The sequence below is a fragment of the Coenobita brevimanus genome, chromosome 98 (assembly GCF_032717465.1).
Source record: "Coenobita brevimanus isolate Jiangsu-jjx chromosome 98, ASM3271746v2, whole genome shotgun sequence".
Taxonomy (NCBI): domain Eukaryota; kingdom Metazoa; phylum Arthropoda; class Malacostraca; order Decapoda; family Coenobitidae; genus Coenobita; species Coenobita brevimanus.
This window is the reverse complement of record NC_137051.1, coordinates 823499-849023: the sequence shown is the minus strand read 5'-3', so window position 1 is coordinate 849023 and position 25525 is coordinate 823499. Positions and strand designations below refer to the sequence as shown.

The window sequence follows — 25525 nt, the reverse complement described above, 5'->3', positions numbered from 1 at the left end:
AAGGTATAAATAAAGAATTAAGTGGGCTACAAACCTAAGGAGTTTCTTTTGTAAGAATTGTAATAAATTGTGTCCTTGCATTTTCAGCACATATGGTCTTCTGGTAGGGCTGGTCTCATATGCCGGTGATAAATTGCTGAATGTTTAGCATAAACAGTTTGCTTTCACAAGAAGGTAGTGCAACATGTCTTTCTGGAATTATCATGCCATAGATCATTATTTGCATTGAGAAACAGAGTTTGATTCATTTCTTAATTTGGTGAAGCAGTTGATATCCAACCCATTGTTAAGGTTGGTGTGAATTGGAGAGTTGTAGTCAGTATGTATTTGTATTATTGTTTAAAATTATGAAATATAGAGCTCATCAGAAAGATGTAATTGTTATGCTGGTTGATCATAACTGCATGTAAATCTGTGTAAAAAGTAAGTTTGGAACTGGAAAATGTTGTAGACTGTGACCTCTTCAGTCAAGTGATGTCATTCTTATTTATTCATGCGGCCATTAAACGATTTTATTTACCTCGAGATTGAATTCTTGAACTGGGGGGGTTACAGTAGATATAGCCTGCAATAATAACCCGTTCTGTAAGAGAGGCCTTTCCTTACCTGGGGAAGAAAGTCTGATAGTAGCAAGAGTAAAGTACAGTAAAGAATGCATCACTGAATTGAAGAGGTTAATATATCATCATGCAGAAGGGTGGGTGAACATACTTTTTATTTTTTAAAGATTTTTTATTTTCATTCATTTTGATGGTGGCAGGTAGAGAGACCCACCAGTGCACCCATTGGATGTACTGTAGTGACTCTACATTGAGTGACAAACCACATGGTCTATGACCTAAGCCTCAGCCCTTGTTTGTTGAAGTAACTGCTGAGATAGATGTTGCAGGAACCGAATGGAGAGGTGAAGGGTGGACTCATCAGGCTATGAATGGATAGGGTTAGATGTACAGCTTAGAAGGTCATTGTTGAGTAAAAGGTAGAGAGTTGGTGATAGGACAAAGCCCTGAGGAACATCACTGTTGATAGATGTGGGAGAAGAATGGTGGCCGTCTACAACAGCAGCAGTTGAGCAACCAGAAAGGAAGCTATGGATGAAGGCACAGATAGAAGGATAGAAACTGTAAGAGGGCAGTTTGAAAATTAAAGATTTATGCCAGACTCGATCGAAGGCCTTTGAGATGTCAAGTGCAATGGCAAAGCTTTCGCCAAAGTCCCGAAAGGAGGATGACCGGGAGTCTGAAAGGTAGGTGAGAAGATTGCCAGTGGAGCATCCCTGAAGGAACCCATACTGACGATCAAAAAAACGTTTGTGATAGGGAAGATGCTGTAAAAATTTAAAAATTTCCTGTAAAGAATTGACTTGAAAACTTTGAGACACAGGATGTTAAAGCAGTTGGACGATAGTTAGAGGGTTGGAAATGGTTATCCTACTTTGGGACAGGCTGAATGAGAGCACACTGCCAGCAAGAAGGAAAGGTACAAGTTGATAGACAAGGGTGATAGAATTTGCCTAGGCAGGGTTGGCTCTGTCAGGCTCTGTCACCTTTTATAGGCCCTTTCCTTGTTGTGGACAGCATTAGTGATTAAACCAAGGCTTTCTTGCACTAGTCAGAGGATACGAGAGGAATTCGTTCTTCCATGCTTGAGAGAATAACCTCCGTAATGCGCAAGGCAAACTCAGATGGCTTTCGGCCATGGAAGCAAAAATAATTCCAGGGAAAATCAAAGAAGTTCTGCCTGAGGGCTTCCCAATCAGCAGCTCCAAAGTGCCACAACCAACTTTTCTTTGGAGGGTCCACAGGCCGTACTGGAGCAATAGAACAGGTCAAGGTAATAAGGTTGTGATCGGAGGAGCCCAACAGAGAGGAAAGATTATTAGTGTAAGCAGAAGGATGACTTGTAAGGAAGAGGTCAGCTATGTTGGAACTCTCCACAAGACGGTCAGGGATACGGGTAGGGTGCTGTAAAAGCTGCACTAGGTCTTTAAGGATAGAAAAGATGTAGGCTTGTTCACCAGGTGGATGAGTGAAAGGAGAGGAGAGCCAAAGGTGGTGGTGAACATTAAAATCTCCTAGAATGGAGATTTCAGAGAAAGGAGAAACATAGAATGTGTTCCATTGTAGAAGTAAGATAGTTGAATTTTTCATAGTAGTAGAATTAGGGAATAAGTAAATAGCACATATATATTTAGTTAGAGAATGACAGGAAAGCCGAAGCCAGAGAGAGAGAATTCAGAAGAATCAAGCTCAGGAACATGAGAGTGAGATAAGTAATTGCCTACATATACAAAAGAGCCACCTTTAGCTTTGAAATGAGTATAGAGAAAGTAGGAAGATACAGAAAAGGGTTTGCTATCAGTTGCCACAGACAGCTGAGTCTCAGTTAAGAAGGGAAGATGAGGTTTAGGGGAGGAGAGGTGGTGCTCAACAGAGAAAGACGGAAGGCCGCAAATGTTGCAGAAATTAAGTGAGTGGTTCCAGGCAACTCGTTGAGGCGTCACCGGGAGAGGGGCGGATGGATGGTGTTATGTTGCCTTATCATTAACTGATTATGTTGTTAAACTTGATGCTAGCGCATTATGTGAATTAGCGTATCCCGATGCTGTACTGGGCTGCGATTATCCCCATACTGTACTGGGCAGTGGTGGCCTAGTGATTAGCATTTCTAACTATGAAACTGCCAATATGTTTGTTATTGTTAGGGTTTGTGTGCTGGTGCGGGCAGCTGGTGCAACATAACTGGAAGGTATCCATCCAACCACTGTTGGTTGGCAGGTAACATGAGTACTGTACGTAGGGTAATACAGGGAAGGTAACTATGGTAAGCTGGTTGATGTAGTCATTTTTCGTCTCAGGATAGGGGGTGAATAATCTACCATATCTTCAAAACCTTAATTGTACAGAGGTAAGCTCCATAGCCGTGTTCCTCTTAGCATCTGCCCTCTAGCCTCCCGGCCTCATTGTACTGTATCTCAGCCAGGATGAATTGATGTTGATTTGGCTCTAGACTCATCTGGACATAAACATTGTTCAGTAGACTGCAGGAAACCAAGCCACTTCAGCTGGGTGCTCCCAGAGACCTTTTGTTGATTTTATGCTGATTTTTTTTTTTTTTTTTTTAATTATTATTATTATTTTTTTTTATTGAGGTGGAGGAGGTGGGCAGATGTGCTGTTTACTACCCCTCTGCACTTAGTTATAAGCCATATGATTTTATGCAGTCCTGGAAACCATGTTCTGCACTGGCTAGGAACCATATACCAAATGGTGTAGTGGCTTAAGTCGTTGCAGTTGGATGAGAGATGAGACCCAGTTGGTTTCTGAGGGATGGTTGGGATTTATTGCCTATAATGGCACTGCGCCTCAGGGACGAGTAATTTAGCCACTCTTGTCTTGAATGTTATGATTGTGAGCTTAGTTCTGGTCCCCTACGTTCCTGATGGGCTGGAAAAAGCAGTCAGTAATTGGATGAAAGTTAATTTGGCGCTTTTTTTTTTTTTTTTTTTTTTTTTTTTTTTTTTTTTTTTTCCGGACGGGTTTCAATATAGCCGTCTTTCCTAACGACTAAAATTGTCTAGTGGTGGCCTAAGTATGCTATTTGTGCAAATTGTCCATATTGTTTTGGCCTAAAGTTTATCTGGACGTGAACCCAACTGACTGCAGGCTGAATTAGCTTCCCTTTTTTCTGAAATCCATCATCCTCAATGAGGGAAGGCATCCCAGTCCAGTACCAAAACTGTCCATATTGCTGCATTAATGATGTGGAAAACAATTAAGTATACAGCAATATACAATAAATCGCAAATGAGTAGGTGCCAGAAGCCTCCCAAGGTTACGAGAATGTCCTAAGATTAAATTACAGAAACGATATATTGTGATTACCACGTGCCTGGAACCGTCATGAGCTGAAATCGTCAAATTTTTATTCTTTATGAGCTCAGTTTTCACGAGGCAGTTATGTCTGCTTTAAGAGAAAATGGATTATTACCGTTGAAGCTTCATCGTTATTGCGTGCTGTGGTGAGACAGTAGGAGGGTAGAGAAGTGAAGCTGACGTAAGAAGGGGATACTGTATACTGTATGTGAGAGAGAAGGGGAGGGGGGTGGAAGGAAAGATCGAGTGAGCAGGGGAAGGAGAGAAGTTGGAGGAAAGAAAAAAGGAGGAAGGGAAGTTGGAAGAGAACGAAAAGGGGAGGAGAAGTGAAACTAATGTAAGAGGATGTATGTGAAACAGAGAAGGGGAGGGGAGATGTAAGAGAAACGGGGAGGAGAGGAGGAAAGATCGAGGGGGCAGCCCGGGCAGGGAAGAAGAGGGATGAAAGAGGAGAGGTGGAAGAAAGAAAAGGGGAGGGGAAAAAACTGAAGATAATGTAAGAAGGGGATGTATGTGAAATAGAGAAAAAGGGAGGGGGAGGACGAGATATAAGGGGGAGGAGAAGAGGGATGAACGACGAGGAAAGAGAGACGGAAGAAAAGTGGAGGGGAATGGAAGAGGTAAGAGAGAAGAGAGGAAGAAAGAAAAGGGGAGACGAGGAGAGTCCGAAGAAGGGGGAAGAGAGGAGAGTTGGAAGAGGAAAGGGGGAGAGAAGGCGGGGCATCCATGTAGCAACAAGCTCCGCCCAGCCTCAGTTACCTCCCAGTCGTCCAGTGGGGAGGTTGGGTGCGGCGGGCCTTCCAGGTTCTGATTCTCGCGTGCTGGGAAAACAGTGATATAACTGACGATTTACAAATAATTACGGTGAAATCAGGTGTAGTGGTATGGAATTATGTTGCTACATGTCCCCGACTTACCGTGAGGTTAGAGACGAGACGAGAAGTGAGTTGTTAAGTGTCCTAAGTGATTTTTGTTTATGAAACAGTTTTTCGTCGCCTGTAGCATGGTCCTGGAGGCAGCAACACTTGGGATTTTGGTAAGTGTTTGCAAGGTCTGTGTATGTAGTCAGTGCACTTTTATTCAACTGGGTCAGCAACGTACACCAAAAAAGCCCGTGCAGAGCCGTAGCTAACTTCGCAAAGACCCATGCGAGTAGATAACTTGACAAGGTTTATATATTTTACCCAACATCGTAGCCAAGGAAACTAAACCATCATGAAGACCCAGAATCGTAACATCTAAACTAACCATCACTGCTTTAACTAGCCTTACTCAATTTAAACCTAACAAAGATAATATTGATCAAACGTTATCTTACCGCGACCGTTAACTGTTATTTTTAAACTTGCCTACCAGATTTAATTGCAGCCAGACACCTATTCTTACAGTGAAACCAAGTAAATTAATAGTGTGTTATCGCCACTGTAACATAGCCTAGCGTCTTTACTGTAAGGTCACTTACATGGCTGTGTTTAGTAGTACTGTAAATTGTGTGTGTGTGTGAGAGTAAGCCAACAGGAGTGTGAGTACATTGTGTTCTTGAATGTACAATACTTGCATAGCTACCGGCATGTGTGAGTACCGTGCATGTGTGTGCGTAGCCTATGTGCGCGTCAAGAAGTCACCTCACGTTGACCTCTGCCCCCTCCCCCCATTTCCCCCTCTCCTTCCTCCTTACCCCCCTCCCCTGTGACATTGTGGTGTTGGACTTACACACACACACAGTTTGCATAAAGTTGAGCGCACAAAAACCCAACACACACACACACACACACACAACTATGACAGAGTAACGGACACATTACAGGAAAGAGAAGGGTGGGTGGACAGTATATTTAGATTTCAAGAAAGCATTTGAAACAGTACCACACCAAAGACTTTTATGGAAACTGAACCATCAAGGAGGAATTCGAGGCAAACTGTATTGTTGGATGCAAGATTTTCTCATGAAAAGAAAAATGAGAGCAGTACTAAGGGGAAATTACTCATCATGGAAAGAAGTGACTAGTGGACTACCACAGGGCTCAGTGCTGGCACCGATCATGTTTTTGGTGTATATAAATGATATAGACAGTAACACAGGAAATGAAAGCTATCTAAATATATTTGCAGATGATGCAAAAATACAAAAGAGAATTACTAACAGACTCTTGTAAAGAGCTACAAGAAGAATTAAATTAACTTCATGAATGGAGCAATACATGGCAAATGGAATTCAATATGGACAAGTGTCATGTAATCAAGTGTGATTGTCAATAACAGACTATCTCCGGCTGACCACATCAGTGAGAAGGTACGGAACATGTATACACTGCTTGCCAATATGAGAATAGCGTTTACATACATAAATGAAGATATGCTAAGAAAGATAATAACATCCTTCATCAGACCAACCCTGGAGTATGCATCAGTAGTCTGGAGTCCTCATCTCAAAAAACACATAGACAAGATTGAAAAAGTTCAAAGGGCCGCTACAAGATGGGTACCAATTAGCTTAAGGGATCTAAGCTATGAAGAAAGACTAAATAAACTGAATCTACCAACACTACAGGAGAGAAGGAAAAGAGGTGACATGATTATGCTATGTAAATGCATATCAGGGAAGGAGAAAATAGACATAAATGATTACTTAACGTATGGGGAAGCATCAGCAAGAGGACACTGCAAAAAACTGCATAAAAAGAGAGGTGATAAAGACGTAAGGAAATTTAGTTTCCCAAATAGAGCAATTGATCAGTGGAATTCACTACCGAATGAAATAGTGTGTGCCAAAACAATTCACAAATTTAAGGATATGTACGATAAATATGGTTTAAGACACGGGACAGTACGAGGTTGACTCATTCCTGTAAAAATACAATTAGGTAAGAACATAACCAGTTAAATATTTCTCGGTTCAGTTGCACTATAAGGTACTCACATAATTTCACACTTGTAGGCAAGCTATTTTCATATGTTGCACAGTTATTACCACACATACGCCATTCAGTAATTTCAAGCAGCCTACACAATTATATGCTCAGGCTGGATGAAAGCAGTTGTTTGTAAGTACACACACATTACACAATTTGCACACAAGCAACATAAAAATTATCTGCATAGTTAGGTCATACCTTCGTTTGAACACAGGCAGGCACTGTCTACCCAATTACTTACACGGCACATAAAATGGTCCAGGCATTCATGACAATAAAAACATTTATTCTCACAGAAAGTTGCAAACTTTTTTTTCATACACGCTCAGCACGTCATTTGCACACACACACACACACACACACCGACACCCACGTCACTTGAGTCCACCCAGACACCGAAGCCGTTAGAAAGTGGGCTATACGAGAACCGTTCGGATTTTTAGGCCTTTCTTTCCAGACTGTGACGGATTTCTTCCTCTAACCCGTAAATGAGTTGTTTAGCTGATTTGTTTTGTTTTGTTTGAAGTTTGTGAGGCTTTTATATTTCCAAGATAAGTCGGAGTGTTATATGTTCTCGTCTAGCTTGTCGACACGTTAAATTGAGTGTTTTCTATAACAAAGTCTGATATACCGGTATAGGTTTTTGTTTGCATGCATGAGATAATTTAGGTAACCTTTCCTTTGTTTAGTGTGGAATTTTCTTTTATTATAGGTATTTATTGTCAGCTATGGACTTAAATATATTCATCACCTGCAGAAATAATGAACTTCCTAACTCAACCAGTAAACTATATATGTACTAGTATGTATCGATATGAGGCTTTGAGTTTCATTTTCAGAATCTTGCATTAGCTAAAACTATAGGCATGTTTAACCCCTTCGGTACGATTGTCTTTAGCTCTGGATAACGGTTCATAAAAATACAACGATACGTGGTTGCATGAAACTCAGTGAGCTCTAGATTTGAGGTAGGATCGAATCTCCTTGGTTACTATTTAAACTGACCCTTTATTTTGACATCAACTGAGTAGAAAAGCGTTAGGGCTCTGCCAGGTTAGAGTAAGTGTACTTCCGTGAATGGGTTTCTTGAAGACTAATTTCCAGCCCCCCCCCCTTTCTCTCTCTCTCTCTCTCTCTCTCTCTCTCTCTCTCTCTCTCTCTCTCTCTCTCTCTCTCTCTCTCTCCAAGGCAGGGTTTGCAGAAGTGATGTTATTTTCTGCTCGTTATGTGAGGTAAATCGTAAACCGGTACCTGTCATAAAACGTTTTCAAAATGTATTGTTGGGGGGTCAAGTACCGGTATTGTTCATTAAATGTTTGGGTTGAACTGTTGGATTTTTACGAGTGCACGAAATAGCAGTCTCAGTATGCTTGGTGTGTGTGTGTGTGTGTGTGTGTGTGTGTGTGTGTGTGTGTGTTAGCATACTGTCGTTCACTATTTAACTTGTACTGTACTGGTTGTGTAAGGTGTGAGAGGCGTGGGATCAGTGTTCCCTTGGTAGTGATAGCCTGTGTGGTGGCGGAGTGGCCAAACCTGTCACGTGGTCTAGCCTACCTTACTCACTGAGATAGGCGGTACACCTTCAAAGGCTGCCGATACCTCCTTGTGGCCTTGGACGGTGGTAGCTTACGTGAAGTAGTTTTGTCATAGCAGTATGATGCACATGGAAAGACTAAAATGGTATGTATGTATGTACCGGGTATGAATGTGTATACAGTATATGTACCGAGTATGCATGTGTTGTAGGTACCGGGTATGAATGTGTATGTACCGGGTATGTGCTGCATGTGTATGTATGTACCGGGTGTGTATATACATGTATGTCCGGGGTATGTATGTGTATGAATAGTATGTAGCTACCGGGTATGCATGGATGAATGTAAGCGTACTTTTAGAATGTCATCGTCGTCGTCGTCGTCGTCGTCATAGGTTTTCATTACAGTACTCCCCCTCTCCCCCCATAAAAGTAAATAAATAAATAAAGTTATGGGTGAAACTGAGAAGACTAGGGACAGGGAAGGATTTTTATCACGTTAAACAGAACATTGTAGTTTAGGGCAGAAAAAAGTAAATGTTGCAAGAGTACAAGAAAATGGAAAACAGAAAAAGTAGGTGCGAGTAGACTACAAGGAAAAACAAGAGTGGCTTCGAGAGAGTAGTGTCGAAAAGAAAAAAAAAAAAGTAGGTTCGAGAAATAAAAAGAGTAGTTTTGAGAAGGGAAAACAGAAGAGTAGATCCGAGAAGGAAAAAAAAAAAGTTGGTCCGTAGTGAAGGAAAAACAAAAAAGAAAAACTATATGTTCGAGGTGAAGTAAAACACGACCTGCCTTCCGCAAGAGCCACTGCCATGTCATCCCAACACCCCTGCTAATACCATAACACCTGTTGTGAGTGAGACAGCCCTAATATGCTCCCAGTGTGGACGGGGGGTATTAGTGCCAGAGTGGTGATGTGTGAAAGTGTGGGTCACGTATCAGGACGCCTTAGGCCCTTATTCTTTGGTAAGGAGGCTTCCTGGCACCTCATCCTTGGCGATTTATTTTTAGACATGGCTGGTTAGTATCCTTGTGTATGGTACCGGTACGGAGTGCGGAATAGGGCTGTGTTGGAAGGATTTATATAACACAGAATACAGTAGGATAGTAATATGCAATAGGCAAAATAAATCGCTTAGGGAAGCGTGGTAGGGGTCTTCCTTAACCTACGAGAATACGGGCCTCAGACCCAGGGAACGGACTGTGTACGGTATATATGTAACACTTGGACTTAAACTGCTGTTTGTTTGTTTTTGGGGGGAGGGGGAGGACTAAGCTGGGGAAGGAAATTAAAAAAAAAAAAAATCGCCTCTTGGAAATTGAAACCTATGCATGGCCGTCACTCCGACGGGGGCTTTCAAACCACTAGACCACCAAATTAAAGAAAGCATGACTAAAAATAATCTCAGTTATAGGGTTTAAGATAGTTTTGATAATAACGGTATAAAAAGATAAACAAAGCATGAGGCGACGATTAGAAGGAAGGCATGAACAGGGCATTAACTGAGGAGAATATGGCTCGAGAAGAAAGGCATGGAAAGGGCACAAGGGAGACAGACAGCATAAAAGAGGCATTAATAGGACATGAAAGAGGCATAGAGCGAAATGGGTGTGATGGTAGTGCGGGTGGGGGATTGTAGAGGATGGACCGTGAGCCTGAGGGAGTGAATGGAGATTACAGCTAAACAGAGAGAGAGAGATTGTGTTTGTGCTTAGATGTGCGGTTTGTGTCGTGTGAATATACTTCGGTGTTTTCATGTGTACTTGTGTGTGTGTTTTATTGTATAGTACGTCTCCCCCCCCCCCCTCTCTCTCTCTCTCTGCGCCTGTCTGTCTGTCTTACTCAAAGCTAACCCCTTCTCTCTCTCCTCCACAACAGATGCCGCCATGCTCAAACACGCCAGTCCTCAGCGTTTCCCCTGCCCGAACCTTCCTCGCCAGGGCTACAGCGAGCGTGGGGTGGACTGCGATAACCTGGTAGTCCCCGTAGCCTACGCGAGGGCCGAACAGCAGGCGGGCTACCAAGTCGGGACGTGGTCGGGTGTATCTACGGCCAGTGTGCGTCGGGGACTATCTTTCATCTCCCGACACACGCCCCCCGACTCCATATCCCTGCGGTCGGTGCGAAGTGAGGGATCTCCGGCGCGCTTAGCTCACCACTTGAATCACCCGCTGAGTTCCAGTGTGACCGATTTGGCCGGATTGTGTGAGAGGGAGGATGGGCGGGGACGGTACCTAAACGGGGATGAAGTGCGGGGCTTGAGATACCTAGAAAACCACAGAAGGACGCTTAAGTATCTAGAAAATGACGGAGGGACACTTAAATACTCGGAGAATGGTGGAAGTGCCTTGAAGAACCCACTTAACGATGACTCCTGTACCTGGAAACGTCTACCGAGTCATGGAGGCACACTTAGATACTTAAAAAAGGACGGGGGAACTTTGAAAAACTCACTTAAAGATGAAAAGTATTTAGGTGATGATAATGAAGGAACCCTGAAACCCATACCAAGTGACGTGGACGACAGTGATGCCTCAAAGTACTTGCAGAAGAGCCAGCAGGACGCGGTGAGGTACTTACAGAAGGCCCAAGACGATGTTGGTACCTTGAAATACTTACACCAGAAATCCGGAAGTGAAATCGGGACCTACTTACAACAGAAGCAGCCACAAGATGACGTTGGCATCCTCAAGTACTTACCTAAAACCCAGGAGGACACGGGGAAGTACATACAGAATCAGGAACACACTGGAGGGAAGTACATAGAGAACCAGGAGGACTTGGGGAAGTACCTACAGGACCAGGGCGACACAGGGAAGTACATACAGGCTCAAGAAGACACGGAGAAAAAGTACCTATTGAATCAGGAGGACGAGCCGAGAAACCAGAGCGAATCCGGGAACCTGAAATGCCCTCGCCGAAACTCCGAACCCAGCACGACCATCACCAGAAACTCCAAAATTCCGCAGAACTCCTCCAAGACCTTCCAAAACTCAGACCTTGAGAGCCTGAAGAACCTCCTGCGTTTACCTGGCGTTCGGGGACATGCCAGGCTGGTCAGTGGGGCCGGATTGCTACTCAGTCCGGATTCCCTTAGCCTCAACTCCGCCGACAGCTGCTTTTCCTCGGCTCAGAGCGGGAGGAATTCATCTCGGAGCTGGACCTCGAACACGTCCTCCAATTCGAGCAACACCAACGCCTCGAGTGGCTCCCAGTCCTCCACGTCTGAGCCTGCCTCGGTGAGTTGCATGCATTGTTACTATTGCTGTTTTTGTTGTTCTGTAGTATTTATTTATTTATTTATTTATTAGATTCAGAGTAACTATTGATTATTAGTTTCTCCTTTTCATTTTCTATTGAGTGATTGATTTTTTTCCATTATGAGCTGTTTTTTTTTTTCCATATATGTACCGGTAGTTATATTTTAGGGGGTAAAATTTAAGAAATGTTCTTGCTATATGGTGTTTTTTCTGTGAATGGTACTTCTTTGTGCATTTATTGATTTTTTCCCCCCGAGACTATGCAGTATGTTCAGATTTTTTTTTTTCTCTCGAGTGAAAAGTTACTGGCATTTATTTTTTTTTCTATTATTGTTGATGTGTTTCTGTGCATTTTTTTTTTTAATTGGATATTTTTCTCTTATAGTTTTCGGAGGTAAAAGGTTGTTTGGTGATCCTGTTCATACTTTTTTTTTTTTATTAATTTTTTTTTTTTACCAGTTGCGGTGTATATTTTGTGATCATATTTTGTGATTGGGAGAGAAGAGAGGGAAGGTTTGTGTGTGTGTGTGTGTGTGTGTGTGTGTGTGTGTGACCTTTACGAAACACAGCAACGGTGAGTTCCATGAAGAAGGGTAGAAGCATGATTCACGCTGACTCACCCTATTGCATCGATTACCCTGCTCTCACGCCCAAAAATCCACTTACAATCCACACTTGATTCTTGTTGATTAGTTTTGAAAAGTGTTATTGGATTCTGACACCATAGACGTAGTTTGGGGGTTCTGAATAAAGAAAAAAAGAAAGGTTATATTGTAGCCCATTTATTGGTCGTTGATTTTGCAATATGTTATTTTTTATAGGTGTTGACATTCCTTATATATAGATTACAAGGATTCTGAAGTGATCAAATGAGGGTCCTACATATCTGATTATTGTTATTTTATGTAGCTTATTATTATTATTGTTCTTTTGTTTATCTTGGTATTATTTTTGTTCTCTTGTTTAGCGTGGTATTATTATTGGTCATTTGTTTAGCTTGGTATGATTATTGTTCTTTTGCACGGCTTGGTATTATTATTGTTCATTTGTTAGGTTACGGTAACTGTTATTAGGTTCTGGTTTCATTTACGCATCTTGACTTTGAATTCATCAGTAACTTAATGCTTTGTATATCCAGTCCTATCCACTCGTACACTGATGGCTCCACCGTTCACTATCCCTAGCCCTGTCCACTCATACGCTGATGACTCCACCCTTCACCTTTCCACTCGCTTCTCACAACGTCCATCGTAGCAGGAACTTCAGCAGTCACGGGATTTGGTTGTTGCTCCTGCCTGGGTAAAAGAAAGGAGAGAGAGAGAGAGAGAGAGAGAAAGAAAGAGAGAGAGAGAGTGAGAGAGAAGGACAAACACTCACTCAACACTTCTCTCAAGGGATGGGTTGCAGAACGTCACCCTCTTCCTGTACACACACACACACACACACACACACACACACACACACACACACACACACATTTCCTACCTGTTCTTTGGTTTCGTTGAGCTTACCATGGCAGATAGCAGGATTCACCCATAATTAAAACACTCTACTCTGTGTGTGTGTGTGTGTGTGTGTGTGTGTGTGTGTGTGTGTGTGTGACGCCTTGTAGCCTATATGCCTAGTGAGATTCACGAAAAAGACCCACCCTGTATGTTCAGAATCTGTGTCAGGATGGATTTGGTGTGTGTTTGTTTGTGTGTGTGTGTGTGTGTGTGTGTGTGTGTGTGTGTGTGTGTGTGTGTGTGTGTGTGTGTGTGTGTGTGTGTGTGTGTGTTGATTTATTCATGCACGGTCTATGTGACAGTATGCCTGTATGTAGGTTTATGTGTGTGAGTGTATGCGTATGTAAGTTTATATGCGTGTGTGTTACGGTGATGGGTGCGTCACGTGCGTTCCTCGGTGTGACGGACGTATAACGCAACTCGATGATTCAGCTCCCGGTAATGTTACGGTTACGCACCACATCTCATCGGTATTTCACGTGGGGTAGTTTGAGGTGGGGGGAGGGCAGCCAAATAGCGGAGGGCAGAGCGACGTGGGGACTGATAATTCTTGATCTCCCCCTCCTTAACTCCTTCAGTCCGATGTCTCATTTTAATATTTTTCCAGGACTGAATAAAATTGTTTAAGGATGTCAGGAATATAGGAAAAGTACGTCAGTGGGTTGAAGGGGTTGAGGCGACTGCATATAAATAGATAGACAGATAGGTAGATAGATAAATGAACCATACTTACCGATTTATATTCATTCAGGAGAGAGAGAGAGAGAGAGAGAGCATAAAAAGACTACTTAAACGAGATCTTACTGTACTTTCATGTCGCTTCGCCCGGAAGTCGAGAGAAATCGCAGCGGCTTTTATACCTAGTGAGAGTGAGACCTGGTGGTGGTGGTGGTGGTAGTTGTGGATGTGATGGTGGCAGTTTTGTTGGAAGGCGCTGGTATTGCCTGTTGATGTTGGTAGTTTTGATGATTGATGCTTCGTAATTGCGGTGGTGCTCGTAGAAGGAAATGTTGGTAGTTTTGTTGGTTGAGGTGGATGGTGGTGGTGTTGGTGGTTAGGGATGTTAGTAGTGGTGGTAAGAGATGGTGATGGTGGTGATGATTAATGTTAGTAACCATTTGTAGTAATGATGAAGTTTGGAAATGTTGGTAGTCATGGTAGTTGAGAATGTTGGTAGCTGTAGTTGTGGTGATAAGGATGAATGTTGGTGATGGTGGTGGTATCTGTGGCGATGCTGTAGTTCTTTCACCTTAACTTGGCGCAGACAATGGTAGGGCTGTACATCATTTCCATAGCACTTCTTCGTGACAAGCACCATATTGTAGCGTTAATGCATTGTTATAACTCAGCACTGAAGATGGAGAGATGGTAGTTTTAGGCCAAGATAAAGTGAAAAGAGTGTATAGTACCTAAATGTAAGTCAAGTAGAGAAAAAAGAGGAAGCAGAATGTGATTAAGGGAAGGAATTGGAAGAGAAATGGAACGAAAAGAAAGACGAGTAAAAATGATAAAGTTCGTAAGAAAGTGAAAGTAAATAATTGGACAGGTAGGCAGTATTCTAATTACCTGCCTCACTAACCGAGCCAGGTGTGGGTGAGACGACAGGTGTGTGGCGGCGGGGAGGTAGGTAAGTGTGGGGGTGGGGATAGGAGGGTGGTGTGGGAAGGGAATAAAATGGGGGAGGTGTAGGGGTGGGAAGGGCGGTGGGAAAAGGGTATAATGGGGGGATGTGAGTGGGGGTTGGGGGGTTGTAGAAGTGCTAGAATGGTAGGTAGGTGAGAAATAGGTTGGGTAGGGTAACTGAAGGAAATAGCATAGGAACGTAACACCTCGTCCTTAAGCGACTTGTTTTTCCAATTACTCCTTAGCATTTTCTGTTTTGCTATATTGTTTTAACAGTGCCGTAGTTTGCATAAAAAAAAAACATTCAAGAGGATATTCGAGAGCAATGTGCTTAGGAAGAGCTGTTGCGAAATCTGCAAAGCCACTTAATGTTAAGTGGTGAGGGCTGGGTGGCGGTGTGGGAAGAGTGGAATAAAGTGGCAGTGAGTTAAGGATAGGCTAGGAGGTTAAGGTATGGGTTAGGGATAGGGTAGGTAAGGAATAGACTGGGTAGAGTAAATGTTGTGTAGGATGAAATATATATGTGTTTTTGTAGTAGTAGTAGTAGTAGCCCCAGGCCCATCTGTACACGAACCCTATGGACTGCAGGCTGAAGTTGCCCTCCTGCTATACACCACCACTCCGTGAAGGCGTCCCTCTTCAATAACAAGTGTTAGTGTATGGGTGTGAAGTAGGTGTGTAAGGGATGAAGCAGATAGGTGCCTGAGGTAGGGTCTGATGTTGATGGATGGGATAAATGGGGAGGTGATCGTGTAGTGAGAAATTTGTAGGGAGGAGGGAGGTGAAGGTTGGGAATTAGTTGGGGTGTTGAGTAGGGGTGAGGATGTGGCACAGAGATGGGACGGGTGGAGCTGAGTGAATGGGATAGCTAAGTGTTGAGGTGAAGGGGGTGGTGGGGTTGAGGGAGGTGTGTAGGAGATGCAGTGTGAAGGCTTGAGGAGGATGGAATGAGGGAAGGGTCAAGAGTGTGGTGTGGTGGGGAGACGTTGGGTTAGCGTCACGAGATGAAGTACGGGTGGGGAATGAGAGAGTGATGAAGAGTGTGATGATGTGGTGGGATTGTATGGGTGTGGTATGGAAGGATATTGGTAGGGTAGTGGTGATTAGTAGGGTGGTAGGGGTGGGGTATGATAGGGTGGTGGTAGTGAGTATGGTGATAGGAGGATAGTGGAAGTGAGTACACTGGTAGGGGTGTGGTACGGTAGGTTAGTGGTAGGCGTGTGGTATGGTTGTAAAGATAGGGGTGTGGTATGGTAGTGGGGCAGGGTATGATGGTTGCAGAGGGCAGATAATGACATGCCAAGGTGGGCAGGTGGGCATCCTAGGGTAACCATCTGGACCACTCTTGTTTTCACCGGGGGCAGAGTCATCGAGGGAGGTGAAGTAGGATGAGGAGTAGACCATTTTTTTCCTTTGTAGTGGTAGTAGTAATAGTAGTAGTGGTAGTTTTTGTTGTTGTAATGTTGTAATAGGTGAGATAAGAAGGATATGGGAGGCAGGGTATTGAGGTCAAGGTGTGTGTTTAGTTGGAGTGATGTGATGGGGAAGAGAAACAATGATAAGGATCTGTATTAGAAGAGAAAGAGGGGGACAACAGGAGAAAAGAGAGAAGTGAGAGAAAGTGAGGTGAAGAGGAAGAGAAGAAAAGTGAGGGAAAATGATGATGATGAGGAGGAGGAAGAAGAGCAGGAGGAGGAGGAGTGGAGGTGGTAATGCACGTTCGATCTCCTGACAAAAATTCGGAAGCCCTTTTCAGCTCAGTTGATACCCAGGTGTAGTCTGGCTGATGGTAAATTTCACTGGTAACCAAGGAGGCTCATTCCTACTTTATAACCAAGGCTCATCGATTTAATTGCGACCAGGACATACAGGTAGTATTTAAGCTATAATGGTGGCCCAGTTTCATCACATGAAAACAGAGCGATTGTAGTGGTGGTGGTGAAGAGGAGTAAGAGAGTTAAAGGAGATGAGAGATTAGGGGTGTGTAAGAGGGGTGTGGTGGGGAGGGTATTGAACTTACGTCAGTCACTGGTTGATTCGGTGTTTTGACGAGGCTTATGTATCACTAATTATATATCGCAGTGCTTAATTAACACGTGTATCTCAGGTGTCTCCTATAATTAGCTTAAATCAATTACTGGCTTGTTTACGAGTGCCAGTTTCTCTCTCTCTCTCTCTCTCTCTCTCTCTCTCTCTCGATTCATGTATTAGTGATGATCTATGGATTGCAGTGCTTAGCAATTAACAGGTTTATCTACAGTGGTGTGATTATTGGTTGGCTATAATGAGAGAGAGAGAGAGAGAGACTTCATTCCGTCTGTAATGTGTTTTCTTTTTATAATGGCAAAAGGAGACACTAGAGTTGATTGTGGCTACCTTACCTTAGAATTTTTTAAAATTTTGTCTCAGGGGTTAAAAACTCTCTTGTTTTAGTGTACCCGAAGCGGTGAAAAGGTTTGAGTCTGGACAGTGGTCTTGATGATGATGATTTACGATGGCGATAATAATAATGATGATTGTTACTGAGACTTTTCTGCCATGATAGTTGAATTTTAAATTGTGATAATTTCGTTGTCAATTTTGAATACCCTAGCAACTCTAGGAAGTTTGGTTAACCCACGTTTGTTGGGGAGGGAGTGTGCAAGGGGTTGGGGGAGGAGGAGGGGTATGGAAAGAGGTTGGGGAGGAGTGATGTGGAAGGGATTGGGGAGGAGGAGGTGTGTGGAAGGGGTTAGGGTGGTGGAGGAGGGGTGTGGAAGGGGTTGGGGGTGGAGGAGGAGATGTGTGGAAGGGGTTGGGATAGTCGAGGAGGGATGTGGAAGGGGTTGGGGTGGAGGAGGAGGGATGTGGAAGGGGTTGGGGGTGGAGGAGGAGGGGTGTGGAAGGGGTTGGGGGTGGTGGAGGAGGGGTGTGGAAGGGGTTGGGGGTGGAGGAGGAGGGGTGTGGAAGGGGTTGGGGGTGGAGGAGGAGGGATGTGTCGCGGTCTGACGGGTGTGTAGATTGCGGTGAGTCACAGCACAGATGCGGCTGGCTGCTGTCCTCTCCATGCACACGCTCACCCTTATGCTGTGCTACACTGTGATGTACCGTGTCATGCTACTAGGCTGCTGTGCTGTGCTGTGCTGTGATGTGATGTCCTTCATGCACACTCTCACTCTCATGCTGTGCTGTGTGCTGCTGTGTCTTGCTACTAGATACTGTGATGTGCTGTGCTTGTCTGGTTTATAATAATGCAAAGGAGTGCTGTGATGTACGGTACTGTTCTGTTACACTGTACTGAGCTGTCCTTCATGCAAACGTTCACTTTTATACTGTCTTCTGTTATGCTGTGCTGCTGTATCATGCTGCTAAGAACCAGGAACTGTGGCGTGCTGCTGCGGGGGCTGTTCCGATTCACGCACACGCTTACTATGTGTTGCTGCACTGCTGTATTCTGCGGTTAGTAATGCAATTGGGGAATGTCTACTGCTGTTTTGCCGGAAAGGGATGCTGTGCTGCTGTGTGTAGTTGCTCTCCCATGATATTTTGTGTTGCTGTGCCGCTGCTTCACGTTGCCAGGAAGTGATATAAAGGTGTTCTGGTGATTTGATTATGGCCATGTTCACCAGTTGCTGCATTCTACTGTGCTATTATTTTGCTGTTTACTCTCGCACTGCTATGGATTTTCTGTGCTGATGTGCTGTTCAGTGTTTCCATTAGTGTTGTTCCGTGCTGTTCTGTGGTGCTGTATTGCTTCAGAATGTCTCGGTCAGGTGCTGTTTCGCTCTGGTTTAATGTAGTGGTGTAATGCTCTCTCTCTCTCTCTCTCTCTCTCTCTCTCTCTCTCTCTCTCTCTCTCTCTCTCTCGTGTGTGTGTGTGTGTACATCTCTATATATTTACCTAACTCCTTGTCATCCTTCTTCACTTCCTTTTCCTCGTCCTCATCTCCTTCTCCCCTTCCCGTGACGGCCTCACATCATCCTTTGGTTCCCCACGTCCACATTTTTCACTCCTTCCCCACCCGACCCGACCTTCTTCTGTAGCCTGCTGTCTTTTGTACTACCATGTACTCTCCTGTACTCTCCTAAATACTACCATGTGCTCTGCTGTACCTTCTTAAATACCACCGTGTGCACTGCTATACTCTCTTAAATACTACCATGTGCTCTGCTGTTGTCTCTGGTGTAATGTCATATGCTCTGCTATACTCGCACGGGTTGGGTTATTTTTAGTTCCGGTATATATTGCATGAGGTGCGTTTGTGGCGTACTCGATAGATGTCCTGTCTGAACCTACAGGGTACAGGCTTGCAACCTAAGTACAGGCATGAGAATAAATCATCACCATTCCCCCGACCAGCATTGTGCCCTACCTTCCACATTTCTCATTCCTCGTTGGACGTCCGAGAGTATCATTTTCTCTCATATTCTGTGTGTGTGTGTGTGTGTGTGTGTGTGTGTGTGTGTGTGTGTTTCGTATTGCGATCACAGAAATATTTCACGTAACAGCTACCAACGCTATAGCCGGCAGGGAAGCGTCGGCGAACTTTTGCTCACTTAGGTCATGATAGGACTTGTTTGTAATGACTGCTGAGGACGGATTGGAACCCACATTCAGGACACACAGGCACGGATTGAGAGGCGAACGTGTTATCCACTGAGTCACCTTAAAATTATATGTGTGACCGTGAAGCCACTGTTTATGCGGCTTTCCTGGTCACACTTGAAAAAAATCTGCAAACAAAAAATAAAAAGTGGTGATCTTGTGAGGGCCCTGTCATTGTAGCCGACGTGAACATTGCCGTAGCGTTTGAGGTGTTATGTTATGCTGTGTTAGGGCCCATCCGTTACAAGCAAGGCCATGTAACGGTGTGTGGGTAGCTGAGTGTCAAAACCACATCTGTTACACACACCACATGCAACCCTACACTCATGTACTTTGTCAGACCTAACATACCATGACCTCAACTTCACCTGATTTACCTAACATGAACCAGCATAACCCTTTATCTAATCTACTTAACATAGCATAACGTTACCTTACCGGACCTAACCTTACCCATCATACTATTCATCTTAACCTAACAATCTATCCTAACCTAACCTAATCAGACCTATCCTCTCTACATCTTTACACTCTCTTAGTCTAGCCTTCTTAGCTAATCCTCATCTAACCTCACTTTTACTTTACACTAACTTACCCGTGTTCAGCCAGACTTAACCCTAATTATCTAAGCATATCATTCCATTCCTCCTACTCTAACTCTTGTCTCTTTTTCCCCTCTACCTCCTCTCCTCCCCTCTCCCCCCCCCCTCTAGTTCCCATCCTACATGTGAACTGGTCTGTCGCCTCTTGGTAGTCTCTCTCTCTCTCTCTCTCTCTCTCTCTCTCTCTCTCTCTCTCTCTCTCTCTCTCTCTCTCTCTCTCACACACACACACACACACACCACGTACAGTAATCTAGCTCATCCGCCATTACTAAGTTTTAATTGTCTTCTTAATCTTCTTTATGTAACACGTTCGCTGTGATGACATTTCATATTCTAAAGTTTCTTCTACTAAGCATTTTATCTAGATTTACTGAGAGTTTCTAGGCTGGGGCAGTTAGATATAGCCTTCATTAACTTTTATTACTAAAGATTTGTCGTAATATGATCTTTTGAGTGGTAGTAATAATTATATTTAAAAATGCTTCATCGGCCTCAAGGGGTATCGTCTCGTATCGTTCGTATCTGCAAAAACTGAACTGTTTTTAATACTCATCTGTAATGTTGTGCTGCTGTGTCGTATTTAATCGTCTTCGTCAGTACTGTTAATCCCTCTCATCAGTCCTTTGAGTGCTTGAATTTTCCCGGCTGAAGAAAATCGTCTGATGGTTGAATGAAATTAAAGATAAGTAAACAGAATGCTGGGGTGAAAACTGTATTAATTTCTATACCACTCTCCTTATATACTGCTTCACATCACATTGCAGTTTTCCGGTACATGTTGTAATATCTGCAACGAAATGGCTTAAAACTGTATTAATTTGGTTTACCACTTTTTGTAATATTGCACATCACCTAGCAATACTCAGGCACATGATGCAATACCTTTCATTCCAGTGCCTAAAGTTACTAATGTCTTTACTACACTCAGTACTACAGCTCATCACTTTGCAATATCCAGCCTCATGGTGCAGTACCTATCAATCCAGTGTCTATAACTCTTAATTTCTCTGCAACTTCCTATAATATTGCGCATCACTTTACAATACCCCACCCCATGATGCAATGCCTATAATTCCAAGGCCACTTCTCAGTAATTATACTTTACAGTCTGAAATATTGTCACTAAGTTGAGTGGTTGCGTTTCATTCTTCCGCCAAGTAATGATGTCACGGATGGTTGTGTTTGGGAGTCGAGTTCCATTTGCTTTCGTCTACCATAGTTTATTATTATTATTATTATTATTATTATTATTATTATTATTGCTGTACATCCAGCGATAAGAGGAACAAGCGGGAGAAGGGAACAAACTTTCTTCCTTGATTGTACCTAACTTAATTCCTCTTCACTTGCCTCTTCCTCCCCTCTTGATGCAAGGTTAAGAAGTTGTCGAAGATGAGTTAGTAAGATCCGCTGCACCCGTCGCTTCTCCCAGCTTTGCATTCCTAACTCCTTGTCTTAACTGTGTCGTAAATGAAATGTCTTGCTGCTTGTCCTGGGAGGGAGGGAGTGGTGGTAGAGGAGCTTTGATTTTTTTTCTTTTTTCGGTCGTTTTGGATGAAGTCAGTAAATTTGCGTCGGGAAGTCTACGAGTCTCGTATATGCTGATGGATAGATTGATAGTAGATACAGTGATATATATATATATATATATATATATATATATATATATATATATATATATATATATATATATATATATATATATATATATATATATAGCCTATATACACTAATAGATAGATTAAGTAGATTTATTGATTGACAGATTGATAGATAGGCTATATCGATTGGCAGATATTAATAGTAGATATCTTGATTCATAGAGATTGATACGGTAATAGATATCGCAATGGATGAATTGATAGATATATTTATAGATTGACAGTGTGTGTGTATATATATATATATATATATATATATATATATATATATATATATATATATATATATATATATTGATTGATTGATTGATTGATTGATTGATTGATAATATAGATAGTAGAGACATTGATAGATAAGTTACTAGTAAGATAGTTATCTAGATACGTAATTCGAAAGTAAATAGGCCTAGGTTTCCCATTCTGCTTACCCAACACAGCAGTTACTAGCAGTACCCGTCTTCCTGCTCATAACTAACTTCCTAACTAAGAGACAAGAGGCGTTTCACAATTGCCGTGTGTGTGTGTGTGTGTGTGTGTGTGTGTGTGTGTGTGTGTGTGTGTGTGTGTGTGTGTGTGTGTGTGTGTGTGTGTGTGTGTGTGTGTGTGTGTGTGTGTGTGCTGGTGGAGAGGTGGCCAACTTTTCTATTATAATGGTGATGATCATGGTGGTGGTAGTGAGCATAATGATGGTGATGATGATGATAATGTTGGTGGTGGTGGTCATATTGATGGTGGTGGTGGTGGTGGTGGTCATAATGATGGTGATGATGATGATGATGATGATGATGATAGTGGTGGTGGTGGTGGTGGTAGTGATGATCCGGCAAAGAGAATAGTAGTAACAGTGAAGGAATTGTGATGATGGTGATGGTGGTGTGGAGAGAATGAGAGTAATGATGAAGAAATGGTGATGATGGTAGTTGTGGTGATGATGTTGGGACACTCGCATATTACGTTTCTGGAATGATGATGATGATGTTGGAGAGGTGATGAGTTACGGTGATGGGGAGTAGTGATGGTGGGAGGAAGGTTAGGTGATGAGCGAAAATGGTGGTGACGCGAAGATGGTATTAGTGGTGGTGATGGCGATTATGGTAAGGTGATGGTGACTGTGGTGGTGGTGATGAGGAGTGGTGATTGTGATGATGATAGCAGTGGTGGTAATTTTGTGAAGTCACAGGTGGAATCGATTGTAATAACCTGACAAACCTGTAATGATGATGACGGTGTTGGGAAAAGTAATGGAGCCCTTAACGACTGCCCTTCAAAGAATAGTATACTTAATTATGCTAATGATTTCAGTGTGAGGAACTGAATTGGGAACTGAATGATTCTCTCTCTCTCTCTCTCTCTCTCTCTCTCTCTCTCTCTCTCTCTCTCTCTCTCTCTCTCTCTCTCTCTCTCTTCTAGTGTTGTAACATGTGAAATATAATTATGAATGTTCCTGTTACGAGAAGTGATACCGTAAATAATGAAATCATAACCAAATAAATGACAGTAGTAATGAATAAATAATTAGGACAGTATCATGTAGCGTGAAATTGTGATTACGATTATTTCTGCCGTGGAATCGATTAAGACTAAAATTCCACCCACCCACACATAGACACACCTGATTTGTCACACACACACACACACACACACACACACACACACACACACACACACACACACACACACACACACACTTGCCTTCGTCCACACCCATTAACACAACTCAACCTCCCCACCCACGCCCATTTTCACAGCTGCTGGCTTATCCTACCGCGCCCTACATCACACCTGTTCTCTTTAATTCATAGTCATCCCCCCCCCCCCTCTCTCTCTCTCTCTCTCTCTCTCTCTCTCTCCTGCGCATTTAATAGTGTCTCGCATACTTTTTGCGCGACTTTCACATCCTGTTTTTACTGTATCCCGCACCGCCACTCTTCATACGCCCGCACCGATAACTCACAAACCCACCTGACGAATGATTTGTTTACATTTGGATAAGTGCGTTTCGGTCTGCATGATTTCGGCTCTGTTGTATTTTATTTTTTCATGTAGTGAAGTTGAAGTATTGTGGTTGTATAGTGAGTCGCAAAAAATATCATGGAGGGTTGGAATGAGTTTTGATTTTTGTTTTGAGACGAACTGACATTGTTGGGTGTAGCGACTTCATTCATTTCACCCATTTCGGCTCTGATGTCATTATATTCACGGATAGTCTTTAAACTTTTATTTTCAATGACTAAGTTGATAATACGGCTAGAAAAAAAAAATGGCGTTGTTAAATGATTTTGTATTTTGCTCCGTGCCGAATGGAAGTTGTGTTTTGTTGTTGTTATTTCGTTAGTTTCGTTATTTTTTGGCGCGAGTGGAGTCATGGCATCCCAGCCTTTGTTACCTGCACCCTGCTGCTCACCCTCCCTCACTTCCTGTCTCTCTCACCTCTCTCTCACTCCCTCTCTCGCGTCTCTCTCAGCATCATCCATCCTGCTCTGCTTGAGGCTATGGTTACTTTGCTCTTCTGCTTCTCTCTCTCTCTCTCTCTCTCTCTCTCTCTCTCACACACACACACACACACACACACACACACACACACATTGCTTTGTTTCCCTTTCGTCTTTCTATCCTTGGTTCCCTGCCTATTCCCATGTCCCCTTCGTCCCTCCTAATCCTCTTCTTCCATAACTGCTTTCACCCATTCTTTATCTCCATCTTTGCTTCCTCTCCCCTCTTTTCCTCTCTTCTTCCCTCACTTCCCCTTACATTCCCCTACTTTTTTTTTTTCTCTCTCTCTCATCCCGTTTTCTCAGCTCATCTCATCCTCCTCTCTCCTCTCCCTGTCTTTTTTGTCTCCTCCTCCCCACCCCTTCTTTTCTCTCCCCTCCTTTCCTCCCCTCCCCCTCCCCTCCACATCCATCCCAATTCTTATCTCTTAATCATGTCATTATTTCGCTCATCTGTCTTTTTTTTTCTCTCATCCTCACTTGTTCTTGCCTCTTTCCCATCCTCTTTTCTTCTTCTCTAGTCTCTTCCTCTTTCCATTGCCTTTCCATCCTCTCTCCTCTTCACTTCATCATTCCCTCCCCTCACTCTCTTCCCACTCTCCTTTTCCCTTCCCCTCCCTCTTTTCCCCCCTCTCCTTCCCCCTCCTTGTCTTCCCCTCCTCTCCCTCCCCCTCCTTGCCCTTCCCTCCTCTCCTCACTCCTTTCAAGTAGTTCCCTCTCCCTCTTCATCTCACCACCAGCATCCGCCCTTCACCACTTACGACCCCTCTTCACCACTGCAAGGTCGCACAATGATGATGGTGATGATTGTGGACGTAATGAGATACGGTTATGGGAATTGTGAGTAATGGAAATGATGATGATGATGATGATGATTAGGAAGATAATGGTGGTGATGGTGATAAGACGTTACCGGTAGTGAGAGAGAGAGAGAGAAAAAGACGGTACCGGTAGTGAAAGAGAGAGAGAGAGAGAGAGAGAGAGAGAGAGAGAGAGAGAGAGAGAGAGAGAGAGAGCAAAGACACTGATGCAGCGTGTTGATAAAAAAAAAAAATCGACTCAATGTAATGAGTGGATGGTGTGGGAAAATGTAATAAGAGTGATGAGCAGCAAGGTAATGATGTAATTAAGTACGCTCAAGCCTCGTTACATCGGGGCTATTAATATCTTAGAGGCAGGCGATGAACCAGCTCTCTCTCTCTCTCTCTCTCTCCACATCTTTATTTTTCTCGTGTTTTACCCTCCCCTCCTCCACCCCCCTTTGTCTTCAGCTTTCCCTCCCCTCCTCTTCCTCCTCCTTCCCCTCCCCCCTTTTTCCTCCTTTCCTCCCCACCCCCTCCCTCCATGCAGGGAAAGTGTGGGAAGCTAGCGTGAGTTATGGAAATGACAGAGGTTCTTGCTGTGTGTAATGATGATGATGGTGGTGATGATGATTGTGGTGGTGGTGATATTGCGGTGCTGGCGAAATT

The 25525-nt window shown here is 43.3% G+C and overlaps 1 protein-coding gene across 1 annotated transcript in view; it reads left to right on the top strand.

Moving 5' to 3' along the window:
* The first annotated feature begins 10211 nt into the window (after positions 1–10211).
* The window catches only part of LOC145414150 (uncharacterized), a 49813-nt gene continuing 34499 nt past the window's right edge, over positions 10212–25525 (top strand). Inside the window, exons 1-2 of the mRNA XM_080283717.1 lie at positions 10212–10574; positions 11331–11564. Coding sequence (XP_080139843.1) covers positions 10212–10574; positions 11331–11564 — 597 coding nt within the window. The remainder of the gene's footprint in view (positions 10575–11330; positions 11565–25525) is intronic.